This window comes from Empidonax traillii, unplaced genomic scaffold, assembly GCF_003031625.1.
Source record: "Empidonax traillii isolate 1590-97213 ecotype Southwest subspecies unplaced genomic scaffold, ASM303162v1 scaffold236:size2090792, whole genome shotgun sequence".
NCBI classification, from domain to species: domain Eukaryota; kingdom Metazoa; phylum Chordata; class Aves; order Passeriformes; family Tyrannidae; genus Empidonax; species Empidonax traillii.
In genome coordinates this window covers 1,050,187-1,069,462 of record NW_020955429.1, presented here as the reverse complement: position 1 = coordinate 1,069,462, position 19,276 = coordinate 1,050,187, and the positions used below count along the sequence as shown (strand labels likewise).

Genomic DNA, 19,276 nt, shown 5'->3' with positions numbered 1-19,276 from the left:
GGGACAGAAAAGAGCAAGCTATAATGTCTCTGGTTTAGCCATAAAAACCTCTAACAAAAGGAGTTTCTAACATCTTGTTTTCCTCATCCCCTTTTCTTTCCTAAGATATTTCTTCTAGACCATTTTTGACCCTTTCTTCCACACTCTTCTCACTCATGCAGAACAGCTCCTGTCTTTTTCCCTCCATGTTCCACTCCTGCCCCTCACCTGAACATATTGTATAATCCTGCATACACACAGACACATTCTCTTCTCTCATAACTCACTCCTTTTCTCCCTCTGGTTTTCTCCTCAGCACTCTGCCCTGAAATATTCCTTGTCCTGTACTATACACAAGGCTGCCTGTGTGTAGCCTGTATGGCCTGTAGGCTTAACCACCTACCTGAGCTGAATGGTTGCACATCAGGAGTTCAGAGCACCTTTTTTTTTTTTCTTTTCAGGAGAAGGCAGCAGCAGAAGGCTCTGTGTGTCCAGGACGCGGAGGAGAGGCAGGAATCTCTGTCTGTGCTCTACAGGCAAGGGGGAATACTGGAGGAAAAATTATTTTGTTCTGCCTGTTTAGGATAGCAGATAAATGGTAGGATAGGGATGTGTGGTGTTTATTCCTTCGTGAATTCAACCCAACAGAATGATCTATCTGGCCTTCTACAAGCTGTGGATGCTGTAAGGGCAGACTGTAGTCTCACAGTAAGTTAGTTTGGGTTTCTCAGTGTGTGGAAAAATGAAAATTCACCATCTTTCAGGAGAAGTTGAATCAAGTCTCAGTATTATCCCACTTAAAAACATCTCTTTATACAAATCTTTGTAAGGATACTGAGCACAAAGTGGTGGCTACAATGAAGTAGTTTCAGCGTTTATTTGGGTAAGTAATGCAATTCTTACCCTGCAAGGCCTTCGGTGGAATGGTGTTCAACTAGGAAAACCAAGTCTTGCAGAAGAGAGGGCTCTGCCATACAGGACCTGCAGTACGCAAGAGATAAGGCCTGAGCGCTTCCTATCAGCAAATCATCCTATAGTCTTTGCTGTCTAAACCAGTTCGAGATAGTCCCTGCTTGCTGTAATTAAATGACAAAGTTCCCCTCAGGGAAAGCTGAGCCACAAACACCTGTGCTGACACAGAACCAGCCCTTGAGACTGATTTGGCAGTGGGCAGGGACAGCGGGGCTGATAGTGCCACAACCACCCTTTGACCACAGAATTGTTCACGTTGGAAAAGACCTTTAAGATCAAGCCCAACCACTAACCCGCGTGCACCGTTAAACCACGTCCTAAAGTGCCGTATCCACACGGAGTTTTTCGAACACTTTCAGGATCCGACGGACTTCCATGAGGCAGGGGCGATGCCAGCGGACGGCTTGTGCCGGGCTATCCCGGGGCACCTGGGCCTCGCAGGACGGACCGGCCCCGGGCCAGTGGGTGCTGGAGGGTGAGCGGGCAGCCCCGTGTGCGGGGCTGGCTCTGGTGCAGCCGCCGGGAACCGCCGGGAAAGGCCGGGAACCGCTCCCGGAAGCCGCCGGAGCCGCGTCCCGCCAGCGCCCCCCGCAGCCCGACGGGATCCCTGCCGCCCCGTCGACACGTGGTTGCCAGGGAATTCTGCGGGCCGAGGCCAGCGATGCGAGAGGCTCGACAGGACCAACACGTCGGTCACAACAACCCCATGGAGCGCTGCAGGCTGGGGACGGAGCGGCTAGAAAGCGGCCCGGTAGAATAGACCTGGGGGTGCTGGTCCACAGCAGCTGGACATGAGTCACGATGTGCCCAGGCGGCCAGGAAGGCCAATGGCATGCTGGCCTGGATCAGGAACAGTGTGACCAGCTGGATCAGCTCCGCCTGTACTCGGCACTGGTGATGCTGCACCTCGAGTGCTGTGTCCAGTTTTGGACCCTCACTCCAGGAAAGACATTGCGGTGCTGGAATGCGTCCAGAGAAGGGCAACGGAGCTGGGGTAGGGTCTGGATCACAAGTCCTACAAAAAGTAGCTGAGGAAGCTGGGGAGGCTCAGCCTGAAGAAAAAGAGGCTCAGGGATCACCGTATCACTCTCTCCAACTTCCTGAAAGGAGGTTGTAGCCAGGTGGGGGTCGGGCTCTTCTCCCAGCAATAGAATGACAGGGCACAGCCTTAAGCTGTACCGGAGCGGTTCAGGTTGGGCATTAGGAGGAATTTCCTCATGGAAAAGATGATCAGACATTGGAAGGGGCTGCCCGAGGAGGTGGTGGAGTCACGCTCCCTCGAGGTGTTTACGACAGGAATGGCCGTGGCGCTCATTACTATGGTCTGGCTGACACGGTGGTGTTCGGTCATAGGTCGTACTCCGTGATCTCAGAGGTCTTTTCCTACCTAATTCGTCCTGTGCCCCTGCAATTCTGAGCAGCCTCTCGCTGATTGCCGGGCTGCTGCTGACTATGCCCCGCCTCCCTCCCTCCCTCCCGACGGGCGGACGGACGGACGGACGGACGGACGGACACCGGACGACGGGTCACCGCCCCCAGGGCTGTGTACAACATCTGCGCTTATAGGCCCGCCCCCTGCGCTTCTCATTGGCCAAAGAGGGCGGTAATCGCTAGTCCATTGGCTGATGGCGGGCGGGCCGATCCCTCACTCCCAAGATTGCTCCTTCGTTCCCATTGGCGAAGGGCGGGCAGGCCCCGCCCCCCGGCGCGCGGCCAGGGCTGTGCGGGACGCGGCCGGCTCGGCGCGTCAGTCGGTGGCGGGGAGTGATGTTTGAGTGCACGGCTGTGAGGGGGAGGATGGCGGGGCTGCTGCTCCTCTGCATGGCCTCAGCGCTGCTGCTAGCGGCCGTGGGGGCCATCCCGCCTCCCGAGGACGCGGCGCGCATGGCGCGCTTCGTCCTGCACAGCTGCGACTGGGGCGCTCTGGCCACGCTGTCGGCGCAGGAGGGGCTGCGCGGCCGCCCCTTCGCCAACATCTTCTCGCTCAGCGACGGGCCCCCGGGACCCTTCGGCGGCAGCGGCGTCCCCTACCTGTATCTGACGGACATGGAGATCTCCGTGCAGGACCTGGAGGTGAGCGGGGCAAGGGGTGTGAACAGCGTGAGCAGTGACCCCCCACGAGAGGAGCGCCCAGGGTACCGAGGCAGCGTGGAGTTTTGCTTGGTTGCCTGCACTTTTTCATCTCACTGGCAAGCTGTGGTTGGAGTTGCTTTTGCTTTTTAAGTTCTCACCAGCCCTGCGAAGGCAGCGCGACAGCACTGAGTTCACAGAATCCCAGAATCCTTAGGGTTGGAGGGGACCTCTGGAGATCATCCTGATGCCGGGGCAGGGTCACCTGGAGCAGGTGACACAGGAACGCATCTAGGCTGGTTTGGAATGTCTCCAGAAAGGGAGACTTCCTGGGCAGCTGTTCTAGTGCTCTAACACCCTCAACGTAAAGTTGTGTTGAGGTGAAACTCCTTGTGGTTTAGTTTGTGGCTGTTCCATGGACACCTCATTTGTTGTTATCCCTTGAGCAATTACTATCCCTTGAACAGCTGAGCATGAGCAATGCTGTCCATGTTGACACTCAAAGGGCCTCCTGAAAAGTTCCTACTCATCATGGCCTTGAGAAATGGCAGAAGCAGCACCAGAGGAAGTGGCTGGGACTTCCAGAACCACCGAGCAGAGAAATGAGGCGCCACAGAACATCACCCCAAAAAAAAAAAAAAAAATCAAAAGGAGTGGAAATTGGCAGTGTGGGACTTTAAACAAAGAGGGCTCCTACACAGGCTGCTGAAGGAATAGTAATTAAATCTCTGGAGCTTACCGTAAAGGGAAGCACCCAAGCAAAGGCAGCATTGGCATGTTGTGGCTCTGAGAGTGTGTAATTTGCCTTGTCCCGGATCTTTTGCCTGCCTGTGCCAAGGGAGGTAGCTAAAAACTTAGAGATATAGCAGCTGTGTGCCTCCTTTACAAGAAAACTTTTTTTGTTCCAGTAGCTGTTGCAGTGTTAGTAAAAAAAACCCACAAAACGCAAAATAATAGAAAATGTCCATTGACTTTATCATAACCCCTTTTTGTTTGTTCCCTGCTGTGTTTTGCTTTGTTACGTTAAAATACCTTAATTATGTATCTAAGTGCTGTAGAAATTTGTCTTGTATAGTATCTCGCCCTCCACCCCAGCTACAGCCTTTTGTTTTCAGAATAACGTAAAAACTATGGTGTGAACTGCTATTGGACGTTTTCCTTCAGAAAGCTCCTCAACAGATCCTTATTTTGCTTTTACAGGGCAGAAACACTTGACATGTAATAGTCACGTGTAAGGGAGAAGGTGCTGAATAATCATGACTCAGCTTTTTCTGTAGTTAACCAACTTCCTCTCTGTCAGGTGGTGCCTCCAGTTTCATGAGTTCATGGGCACTCTGTAGTGTTTGAGTGACTTTTGGGAGGTTCTTTTTGACATGCCTCTTCTAGTGAAATTTCTCAAAGCAGGTGAACTTTCCTAGCTGGGAGATAATGAACATAATGTACGTGTGTTATGTATGTATGTGACACTCTGCAGTAGGGAGCCCTATTTTGCACCAATATTTTTCAAGCCATGGTCACCAAATTAGTTTTAGAAAAACAATCAGGTACAGATTCTTCAATTTTTCAAGTTAGGTGTTTCTTTTAGGTTTTAAGAGTATGTCTAAAATTCACTTTAAATTTCAAAAGAGCTGACTGGTTTAGGGCAGCCAGGAGGCTTGTTTTGAAGGGAGGAGTTGTTTGGTTTAGGTTTAACTAATATTATTAACAGCTGTGAAACTCAGTTAGTTACCTTCTCAGTTACTATTTGTTCTTCCACTAGAATTAATAAAGTTCACTGTATGTATGTCCTTTTTTTCCTGTACTGTATGTAGTTGGAATATGTCATAATTTGAAGGTAAAGTAGCTAGACTGTATATTGAATTCAGAGTTTTGAGGAGTGCTGTTTTTTGACATTTGCATTTTATGCTAAAAAGCTTCATCACACTTCAAAACTGGGCATTCTTTCAGATTCAGAGCTCATCTAAGTAGGCTTTCAGCTACAGTCAGGAAAAGGTGATGACAGCTTTAGTCTTTTTGGCAGTAATACTGAGCTGAATAAAGTATCAAAAGCTGAATAAAGTACCAAGAGCTGAAAATGTGGCAGGGATGGCATTTTTTTTGCAAAAGTATGTAAACCTCTTATCTTATTTCTTGCATTTCAGGTCAATTCAAATGCCTCCTTAACTGTGTCTTTGGCACAGACTCCTTACTGCAGGAGGCACAGATATGATCCCCAGAATCCCCTCTGTGCCCACATAATCTTCGTTGGGAGCATTGTGAAGGTAAGCAGCTGAAAGCTGAGCACTGGACAAGGTTGTGTGCATCAAGTAGTGTTATTTAGTGGGAGAAGAGAAAGGTTAGAAATTCTGTGCAAAAGCATGTGAAGAGATGTTATGTGCTGTGATACCCCAAGACTGGTTTGTAGTTTGAGGAAAATGGGGTTACCCCTTGATATTTGCAGGAGCTTTGTTGGCATGTCTTTAACAAGGAATTTGAGGGGACAGCACTGTAACGTTAGAAGTCTCCTCCTTCCCCTAGATGTGTTCTGAAACTTAGAAGTCTACGACAACTCACTTGGAAAAGCCTTCATACTTCATTCACATCTCTCCTGCTCAGCTAAATTCTTTGGTCCATGCATTGTGACAGAAGTGCTTCTGAAACTTTATTGCTCAGGCCAATATTTACTTCAACAAAGTTACAATAATAAAGTTACAGGATTAGAGCAATAAAGTTACAAAAATAAAATTACAGTATTAGAGGCAAAAAAAAGTGCATTGTATATCTAGTGTCATTGCTGCCAGGACAGTATTCTTTCGTGTACCACTACTTTGGTGTCTCATGGAAGGAATTTAGAACTGCATGTGTTATAGATTGAAGATCTTAATTCCAATCATTGAAGGTGATGATTGAGGATTACTCTCTCTTAGATGGTAGTCTAAATTTTTGTGTTTTCACACATCGGATGCTTGTACATTGCACTCAGCAATGTCTTATTGCTTTCCTAAGTTTCTCATTGATAATGAAGTTGGGTTTTTTCAATTAGTTCTTCTCGTACCATACTCTAACTTGTTAATTTAACTCTTTAAACATTTGCACATTGCACATTGCATTTTAAGTGCTGTCACACTTTTCAATGAGTTTCTCTGTAAGTTCTGCTATACCGTCCTATTTGTGTGTTTGCCAAGGTCTGAACACAGTTCAGATCTGTTTGTGTCAGTTTGAATCAGCAGGTGCAGAGGAGGTAAAATTATACCTAAGACATCACTTTGTAATAATTCAGCAAGATTCCATACTCCTCTGTTTTGTGTTTTGTTGAAAGACTTATTCTTATGTTGATGAAATACTTTCTTGCTCATGCTAACTTTAAAAGCACCCTTTTGATTTAATGTTAAAATCAGCTGCCTTGGAATTTTTGCCTGTCTCACATACACCGCGTTGAACATGAGTGGACTCTACCACAGTAATGAGTCCCCTGCGACAGGGCATGGCAGAACTGAAAAGAGCACACTGCAGTCAGCAGTGTTTTTTTTAACTAAAATCTGTCTTTACATGACTATCTTACTGTAATACTTTGCTATTTTTTTGTTTAGGTGAATGATTCAGAAGCAGTCTTGGCCAAAAAAGCATTATTCAGTCGCCACCCTGAAATGGAAAGTTGGCCTAAGGATCATAATTGGTTCTTTGCCAAATTCAACATCACCAATATCTGGGTCCTCGACTACTTTGGTGGATTGAAAATTGTGACACCAGAAGAATATTATAGTGTCAAACCTTAGTAAGTACTGGAGTTTTTAATGCCTAACTCTCATTGTGTTTGAAACCTGTAAAATGTCTCCTGATTGTTATCAGTATGTACTGTGTATTACCTGTCTCTGGTTTTTATGTGCATTTATGTCTTTTCTCTAAGTGATCTACTGGATGCAGTGTCTGAAGTCATGAGGTATGTTTGAATAGGGGATCCAACTGTGTAAAAGTATCAAATATAGTATCTGTAGAATTGTACATGATTAACTGCACCTCAGCTTAAGTAGTTTCATGAGACTCCTGTAGAGTGGGCACAGTCCCTGTCCTCAGAATTAATTGCAAGAGAGATGATGTTTTGGTCTAATAATTAAAAGCAGTGAGACTGTTCAGCATTTATGAAGCTATATTAATGGGATCACAGCAATATTGCTAATATTTTCAGAACAAAATTGCTATAAATTTATTAAACTATATTTATATTAAACTATATAAATATTAAACTATAGAGAAATTGTGTTCTTTTATCTACATAAAAGTTAGTCTTGATAACATACAAACGTATTTTAGCTCAGCCAGCACTTATGCAATAATTTCACTTTTTTTCTTACACCTTGTAGGTGGAAGAAGATCCGTGTGATGCTGATATGGAAATGAATTACTTTGGCTGTTTCATGAAAGATTTTTTTTTTCTATGTATTGTAGAGCTGAATTAATAACACAGTAAATCAAACACCTCATATTGTTAATGAGCATGTATTACCCTTATAAAGCAGATTTAACTTCTCACTAACTTGAATCATGCTGTTCTCAAAAACGTTTGTGCATAATCCATAACTAAATTTTATTAATTGGATGTGATTTTGGAAAGGTGGCTGACAGTCTGCATTCAGAAGTGTTTTGTTTACTAGAATCTAAAGGATTAGTCCAGTTCTAAAGCTTTCAGTGCCTTAGCTAAGTGAGCACTCTCCAATTCTATTTTATTTTTAATACCAGTTTAGTTTAGAATTTTATGGCAAAGTACTACAGGATGGCTCAGCTGACTCGGATCAGTGGAATGGAAAGAACTGCTTGTGTTACAAGGGTAAATGATGTGCTGAGTTCCCAAATCCTGGTAAGAATTTCCTTTGCACTCTGATACACTCCCTCATTTGAGCCATTTTTTTTTCATTTTGCTGCCTATATTGAATGTGCTGTAGGATACAGTTGTATTTATGCAAACTGTACATGTACCTCAGGATAAGTTCTTGATACCTCTTCAGTGGTTACATGCCCTGACCCTTTAATAGAAATAGGGTGGTGTCTGATTAGGATTCTGAAATCTTCAGCTTTGGCTGTATCAGCTTTTATTTCCCTCAGCAGTAGAACTGAACAGATTTTAGGGTTTGCAAGCCTTACACATCACTTCTGGGTTAGTAACCCAGAAGTGAAAAAGGAGCAGTAGAGTATGACACACATGATTCATGATTTATAGAGCATGAAAATTAGTGAAAGGTGTGCATAGTTAATTCTGTGTTATAATAAGTTGCACACAAGCACAAAGCCCCCCCAAATTAACACCTTTTTACATCCTCTCTCGTCTGCTGTGTGCTAAGTTCACAAACACTAAAAAGCATTTATGAACAATTAAGTTGGTTTTACAATGAGCAAATATTGCCTAGTTGACCTAGAATCTGAGAGTTTAGACTCCTTAGAGGCAGATTCTTATATAGAACAGTGGGATTTCTCATATAAAATCCCTACATCTTAATGTTGTTATATCACTACTGGAATGATTGGTGAAAATATTTGTTATATAACTTACTAAGTTTTCCTTCTCCAGAAGGAGAGGGAAGGTCCTTTTTACTGTTCTTCTATTTTAAAACTAATTTAAGATCAAAAAAAGTTACAATATGGAAACAATTTATGCTGAACAGGTAACATCGATATTTAATATGATTGAAAAGTATTTTTATATAAGGCATAACAATTGTAGAAACTCATATGAATCTTTGTCATGGACTTATCTTTACTGTGAGGACACCTGAATGCATTACATGTCACCCTGTAACTTCTCATGTGTGAGACTGATGATGCTGAGCTTTTGTTAAAATTAAAATATTTTTGACAAGCGGTGTCAAGTGCTGTTTATTGCACGTTTGAGAATTCTTCTCTCCCTCCTCCTGCTCTCTTTCACACAGACACTCTCTCTTCAACGCTAGTGTTTTATTGTTGCTCTGGAGTCTTTCATTCTTGCAAGGATAAAGGGGGGAAACACCCCTATTTACACCTTGCTTTCCCCTCCATGGATGAAATAAGCATCTTTGTGTTTCACTTTCTTTCCTGCATCTAATACTGTGAAATGGAACATAATAACAGTGGAGTTTGTGAAGGTGAATACAAGGAAGCCTCATTTGATTATTCTTTTCAGTCAGAGCTTCTGCATTTTGACATGAAATCTGTGTCATTAGCAGGCAGGTTTCCAGCCAGGCCCAGGAAAGCAGGGCTTCATTACACCTTAACAATGAATAGAAAGACAAATGCCATAATTCTCAACATTCCCGCTTCCTTCTTCCTCCAGCAGCTTTTATTGCTGGGCATGACATCCTGTGGCCTGGGGTGTTCCTCTGGTCACTTGGGGTCAGCTGTTCCTGCGTCCCCAGACTCTTCACTGGAAGGGCAGGACCTAAATAAGAACAAACTGGTGTGTTATCAGGGCTGTTTAAAGCACAAATTCAAAACATAGCCTCAAACACACTGCTGTGAAAAAAACCCCAAACCCCTCTATGCCAACCGAAACCAGTACACCACTTTCAAAAGTATCACTTCCATAAGGCTTCTCTGTTTCTGGTTGTCTTGTCTCACTAGTACCAATTCACAAGTATTTTCTGATTGTGAGTGGAAGGGCTTTTTTGAGTAATGAAAACGAGTTTTGTAATGCTACTGGATTTTATTGGAACAATTTTAGATCATCCAAATCTCTTAAATTCGAAATTTGAAAGGACCCCAACCAGATGTTTTGGGTTTTTTCCAGAAAGTGGTGAACAACAGAATGCTTAAGCTACATGTGCAGACCTGAATTTGAGATTTTGATCTGAGAAGAACTATCTGAAATCGTGTCTGTGCATCTCACTGAACATTTTTTGTGTATTTTTATATGTAGAAATGGATTGTAAAGGAGGTTAGGGTGTCAATCTCCCCTAGTGATAGGTGTGTAAATGTTAGTATCACCAACTCAAGAAAGTCACCAGCTTGTCTTGTTTTTCCTTGCCTTTTCTCCCTGTGTGCACCTTTGTTCTATTTGACTCATTTGGGAACTTGCTTGTGAGCATGTTTCCTTTTTTCCTCATATCCAGAAGCAATATTGTGGCTTAGAAGAGGCCAAGAATAAGAAATTGATACAGCTGTAAGCAATGAATCAGTGTTTCAACTTCTGACTGTGTCCTCTGCCATGGCACACTGGAAGTATCTGGGCATATTCTCAATAGCAATGAAATCAGCCACCATCCCCAGGAAGATAAGTACCTGCATTCACAGATAGCAATCTGAGTCACAGGATAATTTTGGCACCTCATTAAGTCACAGGATGTTTGTTAGCTGGGAATCTAATAAGGATAATCACATCCTGTCTCTAACAATACAGTCGTGTTCTTCCATCTTTGTGTTTCTTCTTGGTATTCAATTCTTGATTTTCAGTTTCGTTCTTACATTTTAATGCAAGAGTTGTGCCCAGGAGGTTCTTGCAACATGCTACATCATTACAGACTAGAATTTACATATATCAGGTACTTGTATAATCCTTTATTCAGTTCTCTCTGGAATTAATTTCTTAGCTATTTAGCCATCTTTGCAATAAAATAGAGGTAGCTCAGAGTCTTAGATTAACACAAGAAATATTAATCATAACTTCGTGGATAAATTTGTTTTCAAAAGGCTTTTCCTGAGTAAAAACGTTGACTCTAGATTAAAAATCCAGTAAACTGATATACTATTGTTGAACACAAGAGGGTGCCATAGACTCACGTTCAGCTTGAGTGTTAAATGTTTAATACTTAAAAGTGGTTATTGAATTCATCATAACTCAAAGGTGCTGGAAAAGCAAACGACGGGGGCATAATACGAACAAATTCTTTTTCTACACAGTACTTTACATTATGAATGCTTCCCTCCATAAACACAACAGCTTGCTAGCTGGGAAAAAAAAAAAAAAAAAAGAAGCATTCATCATTTTTTTGTGTTTTGTAATCATTTTGTGCTATGGAGAGCCAGAAGTAATATCCATGAAAATGATTTAAAGGGTTTTAAATTAAGAAACTCTAGTAAAGGAAATGGAGACAGGTATAGAATGCCTCAGAACATCAGCTGGGAGCAGCCACCTCCAGACTCTACACTGTTTATTTCTGCTAGTATAAGAATCCAAAGGGAGAGCGTTCATTAGCGTGACAGTGTTTTGGTTTAGGCTTATTGTTAGCTGGATTAAACCACTTGACTCTGGTTTGTAATTTCCAACAGTTAATTAATCTTGGATTCTTTGAGTGCCCCTGGTCCCTCTCCAGTGATTTGGGCTGCCTGTGCTGGAAGGCAGCCCTGATGATGTGCAGGTGTTTGGGTGGTGAGGTAGAGCTGGGAAACGCCTGAAGCTTCCCCTCTGCCTGGGGGCTGTGCCAGAGCTCAGGCTCTTGCTGCCTGCCCAATTCTACTGATTTGGCCTGAAACCTGCCTCAGCTGTGGCTGACCCTGGCTGCTGTCACACAGCATGCTTTTATTGTCCACATAGGGTGGGGCTGTGTATCTTGGAGTTAAGGCCCCTACTCTGCCACCCCTTCCTGCCCCTCTGCTTGGGTGGAGCAGTTGGTCCTTGGTGCTCCCCAATAGTTGTATTTTGCCTGCTGGGAAGCTCAGTCCATAAGCTTCTCATGCAAGACTCCTGGAGTTGCTCCCCTGGTTTTTTGACTTAAGAACTTTTATGTCTACAGGCTTCCTCTGAGTTTCTGAGTTGAATTACCATGTAAGAAGATTAGACTGTAAGACTGTTTGTTCTGGGTATAGTGGTTAATGTTCTTCATAGCCTGGTTTTCTATGGAAACAAAACTCAGGTAACATGTTGTCCGGGTACTTGCTTTTGTCAGACGTGTTTTTCCTTGGTTGGATTCAGATCTGAAATCAGAAGTCTGACCTTGAAGCCACCAAGTTCCTATCTGTGTCACAACAACTCAAGAGAAGCTCAAGAGAAGAAGCAAAACCCAGTTCATGTCTATTAAAGTTACAAAAGTAATGAGTTTTAAAAATTGGAGTTTCATTAGTTGTGCTGATTGTAGAGCTGGAGCCTTCTGGTTGAGCACAACCAGATATTTGTTTAGTATCTGAAGGAGTAAAAGTTTGCAGTATTGGTAGGATGGTACGTTTTAATTAAAGGACCTGATAACTGTAATGATTGCTCTGAGCTATTTTTTTCCTCTAGCTCTTAATATTCTATAGAAAAGCCTTAACAATTCCCCACTACTATTTGCTTCTGATTCCTTCAGCTGTTACGATTTCTTTTGCATAGAATTTCTCCAGTTTAAACAAAACAGATGCTGTGTTCGTGGTGGTGGTCCAACAGCTGACGTGGGTCTTGCTGAGAGAGGAAAATCTCTCCCTCAACCTCAGTAATTTGTCATTGTGTGTGTATCCATTGAGGTCTAGAATTGCTTCACGTTATTTTTGCTGCTGGCACTGGCTCAGATTGCAAACTTTGCACCCTCAGTTTCCCACCCCACTCCCCATTTATAAAAATGTAAATAGATAACAGTTCACAAGATTCATGTAAAACACTTGTAAATCATCTGGGTAGCTTTAGATGAGGGGAATGTTTTTATGCAAATGGCACTTATTTAACATCACCCAGTGCTAAAAAGTAACTTTCTAGATTGAAAGGTAGCAATTGTTTAGAAATAGGAAGCATAATCATATACGGCGAGTATTTCTCTAAGAAAAACATGTACTTCTTTCCTGTCATTATTTAGCCAAAAGCAATTGCCTAAACAAGCATGAATTGGATTTTTGATTTGTTTTAAAAGCTTAAATGAATTACAGATAATTAAATTTTTTTTCCCCAGATGAGCATGTGAAAAATGCAGAAAAAGTATGTGTTAGGGGTGAAGAGGGGAAGAAAATAAAGGAAATGAAGATACTTGTCACATGCATTAAAATCTGACTTCACAATACTTTTATATTCATGAGAAGCATAACCTTACTGATAAATTGCATTCTGTACAGCCATGCAAGAAAATTCTGGAGCTGCTGTATAATTAAAAAGACTGTTTCTAGAATATGTTTAGTGGTAAAGTCTCAGAATTTTTCTACATATGCTGTAATGTGATTGGGGAAATTCGCCTGCAATTAACAGGTGAAAAAGTTGATGATGCAAGAGAGCTCAGTTTGACTAGCCTAAAGAAAAAGAAGCCTTGTTCTTCCTTCTTAGTATATGACACAAGCAGTGCTCTCTTGAGTGCATTAAAAAAATAATAAACCAGAACAGATCATAAAGGCTTCATTGGGGAGGAAAGAATTGGGCAATATAGACCCAGTAGTCTCAAAACTGAGCATACAAAGAGTGTGTATTTTAACTTTCTACTAAGTGCTCCTTTAGAGGTTTCCAAAACCCTTGTTGCACTGAAAATTTTAAGACCATACCAGGAACAGGAAATGGATAGTCACAAAAATCCTCAAAATAATAGAAACTTGTTCTTGCACCACACCAGGGCCTGTTGATAACATCCCATGGGAAACATGGGCTCATGGGTGTGTTTGTCTTTATGATACTGCACAGGTGTTCCTTTTTACGTTTGGGGTTTTTTTTTTCCTCTTGTTGCATGTGTCAGGGTTTCTATTTGTTCAATGCAGCTGCAAGGAGTTGTGACAGCCAAGTGGATTTTCCTCAGAAAAGTAGTATTTTCATACACAGAGGGGAGCAGTCATAGCAAGACCAACTTCTCTTGCCTCCCTTTTGGGAGCTGCTAAAGCAAGACCTGTAGTTAGACCTGTCTTCTTTCCAGCTCTCCATTTGCAATGCTTGCAAAAGTGCAGGGCAGGGACTAATCCTCTTGGAATGCAGCAATTATCACTAAATAAGTATTAATTGCTGCATTCCAAGGGAATTAGCACAGTTGAACCCAATTATAGCAAATCAAAGCTAGAGTGTAAGGCACTACAGTGCATTGAAATTCAGTGAAGCAATATAGGACTGTCAATCTGCAACGTTTTGTCAATAAAAATTGTGGGCTTACACACTACAAACAGCAGACTATTTCAGTGTATTAGTCTCCTGCATGAATGGCATGTCTGGCTGGAGGCTAGAGCTTGCCCACCAGTGAAAATTGTTGCTGATTTAACACCCGTTATCTTCATGTGAACATCTCCAGAAATGTTTTTAATATTTGTTGAGTTGCCAAGTGTCACTCCCTGCTGGATCAGGGGCAGGACTCTGCCTAGATGCTCCTGTTTCTAAAGTTGGCCAGGTCCTCCGTCAGGTGATGTAGGAATTCATTTTGCCTGCAAGTACTAACTGTATCAAATAGGCTTAGGAGAGCTTCTCATAACCAACCTGTGCTCAATCCCAGCAGTCTGCAGCGATGATTACAGGCATATCTCTGTGGTAGCAACACATGAGCCAGAGGGCAGTGTGTAGTTATTTTTTTAATCCTCAGCTTGACTGTGGTGTGGGTTTGTTTTTTAGTTTTCATTTATTTCCTGTTAAAACTGCAAACCCTACTGCCTTTTTTTTTTTTTTTAATAGCATTGTCAGAGTATAACCAGTAAGTGTGAGAAGGGAATGTTTCTAGGGATGAATCAACCCCTTGCATTAGAGCTGTTCCAGGATTTCTTGTGTCCAGAGAAAGAATGACATATGGGTGCACAGTAGCTGTTGAATGTATACCTTGACTATTTTATGAGAGATGTTATCCTTTCAGATAATGAGCTGCACCTTAAGCAGCATTAAACATGTGAGAAATAAATGAAACGGTTTTATTACAAGCAGGGTTTCCATGATTGCCTCATGATGAGGAGTTCATGATCAAGGGTGTTCTGCAGTTGCCTATGTATGGCTGCAGTTCTGTTGCAGCCGTGACCTGTTAATAGTTGTGATCATGTTACTATTGCTTACTTTTGCTGTGTAGAGGTGAACGGGGAAGCCTGTAAGGCAATGAGACCAGCCAGGGCTCATTGCCAAGGGACCACGCGGCCGGAACAGGGAAACAATCTCATAGGTTGATTAAAACGACCAATGGACTGCAAAAGAGAAGTGTGAGCCTGCCCTGAGAGAACCAATCGGGCTCAAGAAAAGGCTATATTGCCTTTTACGGAAGAAAGAAAGCAGAGCAGAGCTGAGCATGGGAGGGACAAGGGAACAGTTATGCAAATTAAGAGACCTTAAAAGAACTGCCCCCCCCCCATCTCGGGTGTGCTCTCAGGCCCTGGCACGAGGCAAACCTGACCGCACCCAGCGTGCGCTGAAAATATAAGTTCTTTGTTTCACTTTATTTGGCCGTCTTCGAAATTTTAATTTGAGATATTTCTCACAAACGCACCAAGTTGTACTTGGGAACACTTCAGTTCCCTCACCCATTCTGTTTCAGGAACCACAGATCAATTATTTGCAGTCTTCCCAGGGCAGGTAATTCTTGGAAATGCACTTTCCTCCACCTGCTTGTTTAGATAAAAAGTCAAGTTTAGCTGAGGCTTTTTTTTTTTTTAATCATAGCAGGGAGGGTTTTATGTTTCCACTCTGGCCTTGTCTGTATTGAGAAAAATAGCTTCTGGTTCAGCTGAACTAGGTTTGGCATTCATTTCTAGTACAGGGTTAAAGAAGTTCTTAGGGTCTCAGTGAAGTAAGTAAGCTGAAATGTCAGTGTAGTTAAAGCTGTTGGTAAAAATGCATATGTAAGATTGTCCAGTGCATAGTGTGCCTGGAGATGCTGAAGGTTTTATGTGCTATGTAGTTCCTAGAAATGCAAAGACTAGATAGGCTGAAAAGAAGGCGACACTGAGCAAATAATTCCTCATTGTGTAATTGCAAGCTGTGTGAACACAGAAAAGTTTTCTCCTGGAGACCACTTCCCCTTTTTCTTCTGTACTGCTTGACTGCATATGATTTGCATCTCCTATGCCATGCTTGTGGTGTGAATAACTCCTAATACAAGGTTGAGTGCTCTTTTGTATACTTTCATTGTATTTAAATTATAATTATAAGCTTGCCTTATTTCAAAAGCTGAGGGATGGGGAGGTGAGAATTTCTAGGGGCACTGTCATGCAAAGCCTTTTTCTTACTCTACCCACACTTCCAACTGAAGTCCATATACTCATTCCTCTGACCTTTCCCTATGCAGACATCAAACCACATTGGCCCAACTGCTGTTCTCCCACTGTGCCTGCTGTTGCCATTAATCTCCCTTTCTTATACAGCTCTTCATTTCTTTTCCTTACCTTTGGCCTCAACTCTTTATTCAAAGTGATAATTTGCTGGCTTTCTGCCAGAGGCAGAAGCTATGATCAATAACAGGAGGAGACAGGGGTCAGCAGAATAGTGATGAGCAGTGCTATCTGCTCCTCTGAAAATACCGTTACCCAAAAATATCAATAACTAGGATGATATTATTTTAGCTTTTGGATAAGGCGACTGTGAGATTTAGGCAGCCTGCAGTGAGAGCAGGGGTCTTTTCCTGCTCACTAATTCCTTGTTTCAGCCAATCTTATGTTGCACAGAGAAGTGGACAGAAAGGGCTTTATCCAGCTTGTGTTGGAATATAGAACATGTATCTGAGCACAGCCATTTCTGTGACTAATGACACCTCTTTCAGGTTCAGTGCATGGCAGCCCTCGTGGGCTGTGCTTTGCTTTCTGCCTGGCAGTGACTCAGAGCCCATCTCCAGCTTTTCCTTGTAGCTTTTGGGGTAGAAGAACCACAAATAAAACCCTCCCCAAGGCTGGGGAGAGAGCAGAGGCTCAGCAGTACTGCCTAGGCGTCACAGAATGGCATGCTGCACTAGGTATTGGGTGCTGGAGTAATACTAGTGTCTATTCATTTTTGTATTGACTAGCACAATATATAATATTTACTTAATTAAAGAAAAGGATGGTTTTATCAAAGCCTTTATTTCTACAGACAGCAAGGTGATGAATTTCCTCCAAGAACTTCAGTTTGCTTTTTAAAGATGCTTACTTCATGTGTACACAATAACTCTCACTCTGCCATACTCTTGGGAAATTGTTATAATCAACCCTGTTCCTGTACCTGCTGGAGATGCACATTCTTCTTTCTTTTCTAAGAATTAGAAATGGGGGTGGGGGGGGTGGGGGGGGGGGTGATATTCAACTACATACTTGTGCTTCCTCTCAGCCTGAGCCCTGATCCTGGAGTATGTTAGTAGTACTACTGTTACAAACACTTGGTGTTCTGTTGAGCCAGATGTATTTTAATGGGAGTAAGGCTGAGCTTTAGGCCTTAAGGGTAATCTAAGTCATGTTTTCAAGCTTTTCTAATTCGTGATTGTTTAAAATGAGCTTTTTTTGTTGCTGCTGTTAAAAAAAGTGGAAATTTTTATTTGTCCCTATTTGAAAAGAACACAATAATGTGAGGTTTCTTACGAAATGTCAAGTTGTGTGATTTTCATGTAAATGCCCTAAATGCTTTGCTGAGAAATAACTTGTCTGATACCTCCTCCTCAGAAAGTCTTAGAAGAAAACTCCAGATTTCTGTTTTCTTAGTTTCATTTCATTATGCTGGTCTTTTTCTCTGCTCTGTTGCTCTAAACGGATCCCAGGCACCTGCCCCGTGTAGGTAGGCACAGCCAAGGGGTTGGCAGCGGCTTAGGGCAATGTGGGAGTCAGTGCAGCCATTGTGCCAGATGGACAAAATGGAGCTGTGGGAAGCCAGGCTTCTCCCACGAGGCTGCTGGGCAGACCTGCTTGGTTTTGTCACTCCAAGGACTGCAACATGGGGCTGAAAACCTTGTTATCTCCCAGACTGCAGACACCTTCAGACCATTCATCCCGCTCTGGGGGTGTGCCAGTGTGCCTCAGGATCTGTTGCTGGAGAACAGCTCCAAGCAGCAGGCAGACTGAATCCCGTGGCCCACTCAGTAGGTAGGAGTGTCAGGCATAGCTACAGGTTGCCAGGCTTTCTGTTCCAAAGAGAGTGAGGAAGGGATGCACACTGTGCTCTCCCGCAGGGATGACACAGGCTCTGCTCCCTAAGGGCTGTGGGGACTCGGAGGACAAAATGGCTCTCAAGCTCTGCAGGCCCTGACACCCCTTCAAAATACAAAGGTACCACGTGTTCACATTAAAAGGCATCTGCATTTCAGAGATAGGTACTCCTTCAGAGAGCCAGGCAGGGGCAGCTGAGCTGGTATTTTATGTCCTGTGGGTGCTGCGTGCAAGGACAGGCAAAGCTCAGCTCTCCCTGGTGCTGTCCACCCCACAGCCCTCAGAGCGCAGCTGCTTCCGGTTGCTCGTGGCAAAGCTGTATTTCCATTAGATTTAGAAATGAGCTTTAGATCTGTACCAGTTAAGCCAGCTATTGTTCAAGAGCAACTTATAGCTTACAGTTTTAAACTGCTATTTATGCCACGTACTGCACAGTGGGAAATAGTTACATAGATCCCTTTTGAAGACTGGTCAAATAAGATACAAGCTACAGAGACCAGCAGCTGCTGACTGGGAATGACCTAGGAAGCACCATACAAAGCGGAAAAAACCCACCCCGCTGAAAATCATCTTGCAAAGAGTAAAAGGGTGAATAAAAATACAAAAGGAAACCCTAAACATCAATACCAGGAATGCAAACCCCAGCCCTCAGAGGCTGTGAAGGCAGAGGAAGCCGGCAGGTGGACTCCGAAAGCCCTCATAGGAGGAGAGCTGCTTCCTGTGGTGGCGGCACACGAACAGAGCCCGTGGAGGAGCCGCTTCTTCTCCTTGCCTGTGGCCTCCTGCTCCCACGGCACCATCTGGCGAGCAAGATGAAGTGGAGGAAGATCGCCATCCTTGCCACCCTCCAGGCACAGCTCCCAGCCACAGGTAAGGTGGGCTTTGGTTTTATGAGGAGCTGTCTTAAAGCTCTTTTGAGGAAAGGGCACAGTGTTTCTGCAGTGGGTTGCCCACCATTTTGGTAGCAGGAGAATATCTGCATGAGCACCTCAGCCTTGTCTGTCCTCCTCATTGTGGCTGGAATCATGGCCTGCCGTGGCTAAGGTGGCAGGACCCACTGTGTGGAACTGCCCTGGAGTAGAGGGACCCTCTGGAGGGCTGTGATGAGATGCCCTTCTCCTGCTGGAGCAACTGCCACAGCTGAACAGCAACTCCTGATTAAATAAGGCCCTCACCTGGGCAGCTTTCCTTGTAATTTAAAGGGGGAAATTTGAGGCATTAATGAAAAAGTAGTCATTTGCAGTGATTTGTCACAGGAGAGGTTTTTAATTTGCTTGAGGCAAGAGGAGAGCCATGCTGGTGGCTGGTTTGCAGCCCACGGCACATCTGGCAGGCAGGAAAGAGAGGCACAGGTGGTGAGAGAAAGGGT

At 43.5% G+C, this 19,276-nt stretch overlaps 2 protein-coding genes across 4 annotated transcripts in view; both read left to right on the top strand.

Moving 5' to 3' along the window:
• The first annotated feature begins 2,714 nt into the window (after positions 1-2,714).
• Positions 2,715-7,481, top strand: CREG1 (cellular repressor of E1A stimulated genes 1). Of its 3 annotated transcripts, XM_027888305.1 has the most exons (5): positions 2,715-3,024; positions 5,163-5,282; positions 6,591-6,775; positions 6,908-6,940; positions 7,362-7,481. In XM_027888305.1, exons 1-5 carry the CDS (start codon positions 2,719-2,721, stop codon positions 7,396-7,398), a joined length of 681 nt encoding a protein of 226 aa, XP_027744106.1. In that variant the 5' UTR covers positions 2,715-2,718; the 3' UTR covers positions 7,399-7,481. The 3 variants fall into 3 exon arrangements, with proteins under 3 accessions (XP_027744106.1, XP_027744107.1, XP_027744108.1); XM_027888306.1 differs by lacking the exon at positions 6,908-6,940; XM_027888307.1 differs by lacking the exons at positions 6,908-6,940; positions 7,362-7,481 and having other exon boundaries at positions 6,591-6,776.
• A 10,214-nt stretch (positions 7,482-17,695) lies between these two features.
• Positions 17,696-19,276, top strand: part of CD247 (CD247 molecule) — a 52,384-nt gene continuing 50,803 nt past the window's right edge. The window contains 3 exon segments of the mRNA XM_027888239.1: positions 17,696-17,770; positions 18,538-18,616; positions 18,619-18,777. Of these exon segments, the coding sequence (XP_027744040.1) occupies positions 17,696-17,770; positions 18,538-18,616; positions 18,619-18,777 (313 nt within the window).